Genomic DNA, 11,154 nt, shown 5'->3' with positions numbered 1-11,154 from the left:
GTGTTTGTGTGTGTGTGACTGATAAAGAGCAACAGAAAACACGTGGTTAGATGACTGTATTGACTGCAGTTGTGATCACGTGACTTGTCATCAGTATTATCACATGACTTGTTCGTGTAAACATGGCGTCCAAGCTCTGCAAGATGTCTGTTTACGGAGGTTTTTCAGCCGTTTTTAAGGTTTTAGTAGTTTTAGGAATTTTGTACATTAAGTGTGAGTTTGCTGGAGCTGAAATACGAACAGCTGTGATTGATAAACAAAGCGGGCAGCTGTCTGTCTTAGAGGAATACCGAGAAGATTTTGTAGCTTGGGCGAATTTCACTGATGACATTAAAACATCGGGGTGAGTTGATTTCAGGTTTTACTGTCCTTGAGCTGCAGGACTCTGAAGCTGCTGTTACAGGCCTGAAATATGAAAACTTTCTTCTTGTGCAGACTCTTGTAGCTCTGCTATTCGAGGAAGCCGCTAATATGACCGTGGAAACCTTTAATAACTTATGATGTTAAGACTGTAACTATCTTTTAATACATCGAGGAATTTTCCCATTAATCGATTTATCGTTTAGTCTATCACAGTGGTTCGAGGACCCTTAAACTGACAAATTAGACCATGGACCACCATCTGACATTTACTTTTTAAATGTTTTATTACAGAAAGTGTATGAAACACATGACCAAAATAGTCTCACGATCAGTCATTGTGTTACTTATGGATGACATTATCGTGAAAATAAATGACCCCTTTTCGCTGGGGACCCCCTGGAACACCCTCAAGGACCCCTGGGGGTCCCCGGACCCCACTTTGAGAACCACTGTTCTAAAATACACTGATGATACATAAACTTATTAGAAAGGTCTGTAACAGTTTCCCAGAGTGACTGACTGCTTGTGTTACTGTGAAACCTAAACATACTGAATTATATGAACAGCATCACAGCTGAGGATCAGAGCCAGTTTGGCATTTTCTCCTGATATTTGATACAAATGTTGATTAAATTTCTGACTTGTTTTAGCACTTAATTTAGTTTTATTTTCATTTTGCATTTATATATGAACAACATAAGAACAGATTGCAGAAGTGACGCATGTAAAATGAAAGGTCAAGACAACCATAGGCTCTAGTGCGCCCCTCCACCAAAATGAAGAAGAAAACAATATTAAAACTTGATTTTTAAAAAACATATAAATATACCTCAAAATAAGAGACAACTTAAATAAACAAGGCAATGCAGCACTAATCACCAGACATGAATTAGATGAAGAAAAAAAGACTTATATATAGGAAGATAAAGCAAGACTGAGTGTAATAACCAAATGATAGACTAAATCGATTAGACACCATGAATTAAATGTAAGGACATTTATTTAAAAATTTTGTTATGATAGCCAGCATTTAATAACATATGTAGGCTGTGTAGGTTAATATCTGTGCACCATGATATCTCAGGAAATACTGGCCATGTCTGGCATTGCAAAAAGGAATAAGGAAAATGCATGACTGAGCTCATCTGCAAAGAGGACCAACAAACAGTCTTCAGTTGATTATGTCTGTTGCAAAATGTAGAATAGAGTTAGTCTTACTAGTTATTGGTACACATTTGGCCTTCTAACATCATCTCACCTAAAATATGGACAATTATGATGTTCAATATATATATATATATATATATATATATATATATATATATATATATATATATGTGTGTGTGTGTGTGTGTGTGTGTGTGTGTGTGTGTGTGTCTGAGTGTCATAGAAATATGACAATAAATAAAAAATAAATCACCCAAACTTTCACTGTCTTGAGCCTGCACACAGATGACATGTTGCTTTTCTTTCGCTGATTTACATGTGCACTCATTTCAGCTGGTCTTTCTTGGAGATCACTACCAGCAGTCAGTACAATGACAGCATCCAGGCTTATGCTGCCGGTGTAGTGGAGGCTGCAGTCACATCCCAGGTCAGCCTCTATCACCAATCCTCAGGCGTGGTCGTGCTTCACTTTTGACTCATTTACTCACTTTTCATTCCAGATAATATAAGGGTTTGTTGTGTATGTTTGTCGTAGCTCATCTATAAGCACTGGATGAACACTCTGATTGGTTACTGTGGACCCTTTACGAGTGACACTGGTTACTGTAAACGCCTCCAGGCTTTCATCACAACCAATCTGCAGTGGGTTCAAGAGCAAATCAAGGAGCAGCCAAGTTCACCCTACTGGTACCAGGTACTAAATATGTGATTGTTGTAGAATAAAGTCACTCCAAAGCACAGGAATTATGAATAATAATTACATTAACAATTTGAAGCCCCTAGAAATAACTTCTCTTGTTTTTTTGCGTGTCAGGTGCAACTGGCGCTGCTGCAGCTGAAGGGTCTGGAGGACAGCTACAACGATGCGCTGTCATTTCCAACAGGGCCGTTCTCCCTCAACCCATTTGGCTTCCTGTAAGCAGATATACAAGTTTTCTAATAAAAACAGATCTCTCCAATGCTCCTCAGATGACCTTTCCTCTTGCTCTTTCCAACCCAGACTCTTCCAGCTGGGCGGGGATCTGGAGGACTTGGAATCGGCTCTGAACAAGTCTAGCCAAACTCGACCCCTTGGGTCCGGCTCTTGCTCTGCTCTCATTAAGCTGTTGCCAAACAAAAAGGAACTCCTGGTATCACATGACACCTGGAACAACTACCAGTCCATGCTGCGCATCATGAAGAAATACATCTTTGCCTTCAAAGTTTCTCCTTTAGGTAGTTTAGTGATGCAACGGTTATTTACGGTGCCTTTAAAACTTCACTGTTTTAATAGGTGATTTTTATTCACACCATGTAAAAGTTTTTGTTTTTGTGTTTTATATTTGCAACTTGTATTTTGTGATTGTAGTTCATTTTGATCACTTCATAGAGATCTGTTTCACTTTGACATTAAAGTGTCTTTTTCTGTTGATCAGTGTCAAAAAAGCCACATTGAATCTACTTTGATTCAGAGTTGCAAAGAAATAAAACATGAACACTTCCAAGCGGGTGAAAACTTTTTATGGGCACTGTAAATTAAACCTTACATTAAACCATAAGACCTTCAGGTTTCCAAAAGCCTATTTAAAGGTGCTTTAAGTTATTATTATGACTTGTGGCTACAGGCAAATCTAACCTTATTCTGTGCTCTGATTTTTTTTTTCTTTTAGACAATCTTCTTCTTCCTGGAGGAACTCAGGCATTCTCATCTTACCCTGGATCCATCTTCTCTGGAGATGACTTTTATATCCTGAGCAGTGGCTTGGTGAGAACACTTTGTACCTGACGTGACAGAGTTGACTGTTAATGATTCGGAAGAATAAACTACAATATTTAAAGGTGTTGCTTCTTAATTGTAAATTGAAGATGTCTGGATGAAAGACAAGACTATACTATAATATTAAAGCAACATAAGACAATATAAAAATACATTTAAATACAATTAAAAAGCGTTAAATTGGAAATAAAAAATAAGCTAAAATAGAATAAGGCAGATAAAATAGGAGAGTAAAAGTTACAGTGCAGTGTAAGATATTAAACCCCAAATTTGATTTAATAAAAGGCAGCGACAAACAGAAAAGAACTGAGAGTTGCAGCAGACCTGCAGTTTTCTGGGACTTTATTCCAGATATGTGGAGCATAAAAACTGAACGCTGCTTCTCCATGTTTAGTTTTGACTTTGGGGACAGAAAGCAGACGAGTCCCAGACGACTTGAGAGGTCTGGATGATTCATAACAGCAGATCAGAAATGTATTTTGGCCCTAAATTATTCAGTGCTTTTTAAGCCAACAGCAGCATTTTAAAATCAATTCTTTGGCAGAAAGGAAGCCAGTGTAAAGATCTGAGAACTGGAGTGATGTGAACCGCTTTCTCGGTCTTAGTGAGGACTCGAGCAGCTGCAGCTGTCTGATCAATATTTTTAGATAGACCTGTAAAGACACTGTTACAGTAGTCGAGTCTACTGAAAATAAATGCATGGACATGTTTTTCCAACTCCTGCTGAGACAGAAGTCCTTTAATCCTTGATATAATATTCAGGTGACAGTAGGCTGACTTTGTAATTTTCTTAATGTGGTTGTTGAAATTCAGGTAAACAAAGGTTTCCCTGTTCTTAATCTATTTTGTGTCTGCAGGTTACCCTGGAAACCACCATTGGCAACAGCAACCCTGATCTGTGGCAGTTTGTTCAGCCCTCGGGACAGGTCATGGAGTGGCTGAGGAACATCGTGGCAAATCGACTGGCTACTACGGGCAAGCAGTGGGCAGAGATATTCAGAAAGTACAACAGCGGAACGTGAGTTTCACACATTATCACCACTTTGTCTAGAAGTAATCTTCCGAGCAAGTTCCAGGCTTGTCTGACTGCTGCCTGATGCCCTTGTGTCCAAAATTCCTCATGATGATAAGATTATCTGAGACCTGAAGCTGTCATGTGGATTTACAGTGTTTCAGTAAAGGAAGAAAAAGGAGAGACTATTTATAGTCAGCCATCACATGTGAAGTCAGTTGGCTCATCAAGACAGTGTTTCTTGTGAAATACATGAATCAGTTACTTTAACATCAATTGTCATGGATCTCTGATTAAAAGGTCAAAGGTTAGAGGTTGTATGTTCAGTTTTGTGTGTGTGTGTGTGTGTGTGTGTGTGTGTGTGTGTGTGCGTGCGTGCGTGTGTGCGTGCGTGCGTGCATTGTAGGTACAACAACCAGTGGATGATTGTGGACTATAACCACTTCACTCCAGGGAAGACTGACATTAATGAGGGTCTCTTTGTCGTGCTGGAGCAGATTCCGTAAGTCTTAATTACTATTATTTCAGCATTTCTATTGAAAACTATTATAATTGATAAGCCTGTCACTTAAAATAAGCTTTTCTTACATTTTTATCTTTTAATGCCACAGGGGAATAGTTGTTTACAGTGATAAAACTCAGGAACTGCTGAAGAAAGGGTACTGGGCAAGTTACAACATACCGTAAGTATCCACTTTAGAAACAGGGAGTTTTATGTGAAGTTATACTGTAAATTACATATGTTCTAATTGTGTCATTTGTAAAATGTTCCTTCATGCTTGTATGTAGATACTATGAGGAAATATTCAACGCCAGTGGCTGCAATAAGCTGGTGGAGAAGTATGGCCCGTGGTTCTCTCTGGACCAGAGTCCTCGAGCTCAGATATTCAGGAGAGACCAGACATCTGTCACAGATGTGGCTTCAATGGTGCGCCTCATGAGGTAAAGTCTGCATGTCGCACAACTTCGATGTGGACATTTCTGTCATATGCTGGACTGATTCTTATTATGCAAACGATCTTTCTTAAACTTAAGATGAAGATTTTGTATTTCCATATGCCTGGTAATCTCAATTCCATCCCATCAATTTTATTTATGAGCTGCAGTGTCTCTCCTCAGATATAATAACTTCAAGGAAGACCCATTGTCACGGTGCGAAGGCTGTGATCCACCTGCGAATGGAGAGAACGCTATCTCGGCCCGCTCGGACTTGAACCCAGCTAATGGCACATACCCATTTGGTGCCTTAAGACAGAGATCACACGGAGGAACCGACATGAAGGTTTTTATCCTTCTTATTTCATTTCTCACCATCACCATCCATCCATACTTTAATCTTTCCTCCTCCCCGAATCCTTTCTGTGTGTTTTCCTTGAATGAAAAAGACTGTGAGACGTTATCTGACACATTGTGTGTGTTCTGTGCAGATGACCTCCTACGAGATGTTCCGTCAGTATGGTATGGTGGCAGTGAGCGGGCCAACATGGGACCAGGTGCCACCCTTCCAGTGGAGCACTTCCCCTTACAAAGACCTGATTCACATGGGTCATCCTGATACTTGGGCATTCAAGCCTATAAAAGTCACCTGGACTCCTTAATTGCTATCATGCTGTAAATGTAAATACTGCCAGCTGCTGTTGGAAGATTTAACAAAGGGAAATGGTACTATAAATCAGTGTGGCATGACAATTAAGAACACAAATGTGATGTTATTGATTCTCAGAAGACAAGCGATGATATTCTGGCAGTATTACAGTATTGCACTATTTGCTTGCTAAAAGCACAGAAGATTAAAGCGAGCTTTGAATGTAAGGCAATATTACCAAGAACAACTTAACAACCTTACTGTTGTAAAATGAGAGTTTCTACGTCAGATTTATATCTGATGTTGTTTTGTTTTTAAGATTTTAATTTCTTATTTTAATTATTAAAATGTAAATTCCATTTGTTTTGTTTCTGTTGTAAAATGTTTCCACAGACCTTTCCTTTGAGAAATCAGAGTATTATTGTTGATGCAGCTTCAAAAGTTCTGTCACAGAAAAGGCAAATCTCATGATAATGAGTTAAATCATTTTTTAGTAATTCTGATATAATACATTTTATGATTTGTTGTCATTTTAAAAAATGTTTTCTAAATAAACAGTGATGATCATTGTCTTTTTTTTTAATAATGTGGAACTGTTGCTCTGTTTTAGTATTTGGTCAATATTAGTTTTGTTTAGTGTTACAATGTGGAAAAAAACACATTCAAAAGATCTATAAGATATTCCTTACAGGAGAAATCCTTCCCAGTTAAAGGATAGGTTCACAGTTTTTCATCAGGTGTCCATATGAACAGTGAAAGAGGTTTTCATTTGTCATGTTCATACTGGCTATTAAAGATCCCCTTCAAATGTGCTTTCAGTTTAAATGATGGGTGCCAAAATCCACAGTGTGTCCACACAGTCATTTTGTACAAACATGCATTTAACAGTTTATCTGTAGCTTATATGAGCCTTTAGCAGTTTGAGTTAGTCATATAAATGTGGATATCTGCCACATTTACAATCTTTTTAGTATCAAAGTCCCTCTTCGTGTGTAGATTTTCACTCCCATCACATTGTAAGTGCATTATAAAGGGATCTTTTAATAGCCAGTATGAATAGGAGGAATTATTATGGCAAGAAAAAACCTGTTTCAGTGTTCAGTTGGGCTCCTGACTAGTTTTAAGACAGACTTGAAAAATTGTGAACCCGTCCTTAAAGAAATCTGACCTAAATTACGAATGAACTGTACTGTATATGTTACGGCAAATTGTTGCAAAAAGACAAAAAACGTCATTTTCAGTATTTACAGACCTAAATGTAACAATTTGAGTAACCTTTTTAATGTAACTTATACAGTAACTATTTATGTATTATGAGAGCTCTTATACATCCATGAACTACATTCACGCCACAGACTAGAGTGACGCCTGGTTGCTTGGCTACCAATCTTCGATCACGTGACCCACGTCCTGCTAGCTGTCGTCATAGCAGTCCATATTCGTAAACCGACAGTCCTGTCGTGTTGTTATCTTTGTGCTGCTTTAAGTGAACTTTAAACCTATTCAAATGTCGGGCTCTGGGCTCCATATGATCAAGACACGCAGGCACCATCGTATTTTATCAAAGCTGGCGACGTGATCAGAGAAGTTTGCTCAAATTCAAGGTATGAAGTTATCATTTAGCAACCTAGTTAGTTAGCGACATTAACGTTACATTAACGGTAACCCGTGGAGTCGGTTGGCTGATGTCGTAGACAAATGAACGTCTCCTGTTGCTCTGAAGTCTAGACTACATGTGTGTCAGCAGTAGTACTGCAAACATTTTATTTTGATTTTAAGCGATTGTCAGAATAATTATAGAAGTTTAGCGTTAGTGTCTGGATTTCAACAAACCCGTACAGAAAAGTCCCATTACCTACATAGTTCCTAAAGGACTTCTTCACAACTGAAACACATTCCTCAGGGAAGTCATAACACATATGGCAATTTAAAGCCTGAATCAGCCAACAAATACTCAGCTGGATGTTACCACGCTGAAAATAGAGTACATTCACCGGAAGAAATGTCTGAAGGTTAAAGTCTTTTGGGGATTACTCAGTGCTGCTGAAACACAAATTATCACAATCTTAAATAAAACCGTCCCGATCAACTGACTTCTGGTACAAATGCAGATATATTGACTCAGCGTTAATAGGTATTATCTGATGTCCACTAACAGGTTCCTACAACTGACCAAGTCCTTGAACAGCTGTCAAAACTGTAGTAACTGATATTAAGTGTTTCTCCTCTGCTTGCTGCATCCTAGGTTTATGTGTCTCTGATGATGGCTATCTGGCAGCCGGTGACCAATCTTAGAGATTATGTAACCCACAATCCTCCAGTGGTGACGTTTTTCGTGTGTATGTTGATTCTGGCTATCTCGTTCATCGGCCTCACTTCTTACAGCTCCACTCACACCCTGCCTAACCCTGACACAACAAAGGTAACGACTCCTTTATCAACATTTGTTTTGGAGAATGGAAGATGAAAATTTGGAAATTTGGAACTATATAACAACTATATAACAAATATAAAAATCCCTTTCTGCTATTCAGTGATATGCTATCAGGTTAACTGATCATTCCAGGCAATCCTTTTAAGAGAGGACATGTGCGCAAAGGAAGCATAATGTTGCACAGGCTGTGACTGTACATATGCATGCATTTGTGTGTGTGTCCGGTGCAAATCATACGCTTTATTCTTCCCTTAGGACTGGAACCATCTACTGTCCTCCTTATCACAGTTCCAGCTGTGTGTGAAAGCCAACATGAGCTCAGCTGAGCTGGCCTCTCCAGCCCCCTTCCCTCTTATGGAGCAGGAAATACATAAAGAGACTTCAGTTAACTCTACAAAGACTCCTTCAGTTAACTCTACAAAGACTCCTTCTGTCACCAGTTTGCGTCTCAGGGTCCCTCTGGTTGTGACTAACAGCTCAAACAGTGGCTCCCTGAAAGACCTTGATCTGCACACCACCTTGAATGCTAGTCAGCTAAATCTTGGAGGTTGGTATTTCAGTGGATTGGTTTTGTTGTGAAATAAAGTAAAGTGTGTATAGCCATACATTCTCACCTATGAGAGATTGTTTCACTCCTCAGGCAATGAGACTGTCAGTGTGACTCTAGACATTCTGTCTGAAAATGATACGGCGTACACCTGCCTCACGATACATGCCCCAACAGGCCTCCTGCCCATGAGCCCGTGAGTTCATTCACATTATAAAGCTTCCATAATTCAAATCATCAAGTACTTAATTACCTAAAATTAATGTATGTCAACTCATATATTAATTATTTTTGTGTGTTTTTATGTGCACACTGTATACTTTGGTGAAGACGTCCCCCAGAGTGTCCTGCAACTGTGAAAAACATTTCACCCATACATGTGGAAGCAAGCAACAAGCCTACAGCATCGCAAACCTGCTACAGTTTACACTCCAAGAATGACCCTACACTCACAGTCATGTTAACAAGGGTACAGTGTGGCACACATGAACAACACGACCTGCTCAGCTATACTAGAGACCCTTTTTTTCACTGACAGTTTATACTCTATTTTTATTCTTTAGGAGGAACAGAGTCTGGCAGAGCGACATCTTTTGGAAGTCAGTGTGTGTCTGCTTGGAGTTTGTTTCATACTCTGTTTAGCTGTTAGTCTCACACATTCACAGACACGCCGCTACCATTGGAATGGACTAGATCTACAAAATGTAAGTAATTTCTTAAATTACTAACAACGGGCAGTTCTTGACCACTTTGTTTTGTTTTGTTTTTTAATCTCTGACCATTATAACATTTAGTAATTTTGATATGTGTAACCTAGAGGGTGATACCAGTATTTAATAGTACTATACATTGAAAATATTTTACAGCTTATATGCTTTTGAGAATGGTTGTGTTCAATTTCTTCAGTCTTTTTAGCACACCACATCTAGATATCTTAGCATGTTGTGAAATGTGCAGATGGTTAAACCTAACTTGATTACTTATTTATTTGCAGGAGCCTTTGATCGACCCCTGAATATTTTCATCTACTGAAAAATGAAGAAATCAGACAGTGGTTGAGAAAGAAGAGCAGTGTATATCAGTAATTAAAGTGGGCACCCCGATGATTTTACACATGAAAACTTGCTAACATGTCATGGGGAGCACTACTCAGCCAGTGAAACCGTATCTGTTGCTCTAGAGGAGGCTGAGAAATGAACCCTGGTGATGTCATCGGGGTTACCTCAGCTTGGGCTTGGAGACTACATATTTATGTAGGATGCAACTATTTTGGAGCTTGACTCATACTAGGGACTAAAAGTCAAGCTATTTCAGCTTCTGCTGCATCAATTCTGACCATTTGAATCCACCTCTCACAAGTCTTCTAACTTTATTAAGTCACTTGAACATCCTTTTATATGAGACTGAAATAATACATGACAAAATACACTCGAAGTGAAACGTGGTCACAGAGAAATGTGCTCATGATAAAGAAGGAGTACTGTATATTTTTCTAATGGGACCATAGTGTAAAGGGAACAAGTCATCAAATTGTAATGCCCACAGTGCTGCCTGTAGTGTATTATAGGTTTTATTTGCTTTCTGTCAACCTGCCTTGTCTACTTCATCTTCTTCATTTCCAAAAATTACTACCAATAATATGCAGGACATTAATTTATTGCATTCAGCTATGAGTGAGAGCAATAGCTTTAATATAGTGAGAATGAGAGTGTTTCGGGTCAAAATAATAATAACAATATTCAAATATTTTTTTAAACTGTCAAAACAGTAGGATAATTATATGCTGTATTCTTTTCAGCAGATGTTTTTATTTCTACATTTTACTGGATCCAAGGTATCTTGGTATACCAGGCTTGATTGCCTGTCTGTTTTGTAACATTAAGATTTGCTGTCTTCAAACAACATTTTCCCAGCAATAGCAGGAAGGGAACATTGATGATGAAAAATAAGTACTATGCTGAAACTGTGAATCCATCTCATGGAGTAAAAAAAACTTTACCTGAAGTGTCTTTACCAAGTAATCCATTTCATTTGTGGTTCTGCCAATGCTCGTGTCTTAGCTTGATACAGACATACGCTACTTCTTACAATAAAATATTTTACAGTAATCACAGTTACTGGTGTCACTCATGAATTACAATTAACTGTTCTTCGGCAAGCTGGAGAAAATTTTAATAAAACAGTTTTTGGACTTGAGGACTCTCAATACAAAGGGTTTGGAGATCTGAATTTTGATTGTGGCTTTAATGTTTGTTTTGGAGGTGTAGACCAGAGATATTTGGTATGTGAG

The 11,154-nt window shown here is 38.5% G+C and overlaps 2 protein-coding genes across 2 annotated transcripts; both read left to right on the top strand.

Moving 5' to 3' along the window:
- Positions 1-31: 31 nt before the first annotated feature.
- plbd2 (phospholipase B domain containing 2) lies at positions 32-6,455 on the top strand. The gene is made up of 12 exons (XM_044370984.1): positions 32-343; positions 1,864-1,957; positions 2,066-2,224; positions 2,345-2,445; positions 2,531-2,745; positions 3,180-3,274; positions 4,144-4,304; positions 4,705-4,800; positions 4,910-4,981; positions 5,088-5,240; positions 5,418-5,580; positions 5,726-6,455. The coding sequence occupies exons 1-12, from the start codon at positions 123-125 to the stop codon at positions 5,894-5,896; spliced, it is 1,701 nt and encodes a 566-aa protein (XP_044226919.1). The 5' UTR covers positions 32-122; the 3' UTR covers positions 5,897-6,455.
- Positions 6,456-7,294: 839 nt separating this feature from the next.
- On the top strand, positions 7,295-10,977 carry zgc:158398 (uncharacterized protein LOC568894 homolog). The gene is made up of 7 exons (XM_044370948.1): positions 7,295-7,487; positions 8,129-8,305; positions 8,573-8,864; positions 8,958-9,060; positions 9,195-9,333; positions 9,428-9,568; positions 9,859-10,977. Exons 2-7 carry the CDS (start codon positions 8,144-8,146, stop codon positions 9,877-9,879), a joined length of 858 nt encoding a protein of 285 aa, XP_044226883.1. The 5' UTR covers positions 7,295-7,487; positions 8,129-8,143; the 3' UTR covers positions 9,880-10,977.
- The last annotated feature ends 177 nt before the right edge of the window (positions 10,978-11,154 follow it).

This window comes from Thunnus albacares, chromosome 2, assembly GCF_914725855.1.
Source record: "Thunnus albacares chromosome 2, fThuAlb1.1, whole genome shotgun sequence".
In the NCBI taxonomy this organism is placed as follows: Eukaryota; Metazoa; Chordata; class Actinopteri; order Scombriformes; family Scombridae; genus Thunnus; species Thunnus albacares.
Note: the sequence above shows the minus strand (reverse complement) of the source record. Positions and strands in the feature narration are given on the sequence as shown.

Bases quoted from the DNA above. Each gene is read 5' to 3' on its own strand.
- plbd2 (XM_044370984.1), top strand. From the start codon at position 123: ATGGCGTCCAAGCTCTGCAAGATGTCTGTTTACGGAGGTTTTTCAGCC. The intron at 2,446-2,530 runs GTAAGCAGATAT...TTTCCAACCCAG, and splicing joins CTCAACCCATTTGGCTTCCT to ACTCTTCCAGCTGGGCGGGG. The intron at 4,305-4,704 runs GTGAGTTTCACA...CGTGCATTGTAG, and splicing joins AGAAAGTACAACAGCGGAAC to GTACAACAACCAGTGGATGA.
- zgc:158398 (XM_044370948.1), top strand. From the start codon at position 8,144: ATGATGGCTATCTGGCAGCCGGTGACCAATCTTAGAGATTATGTAACC. The intron at 8,306-8,572 runs GTAACGACTCCT...TTCTTCCCTTAG, and splicing joins CTAACCCTGACACAACAAAG to GACTGGAACCATCTACTGTC. The intron at 8,865-8,957 runs GTTGGTATTTCA...TTCACTCCTCAG, and splicing joins TAGTCAGCTAAATCTTGGAG to GCAATGAGACTGTCAGTGTG.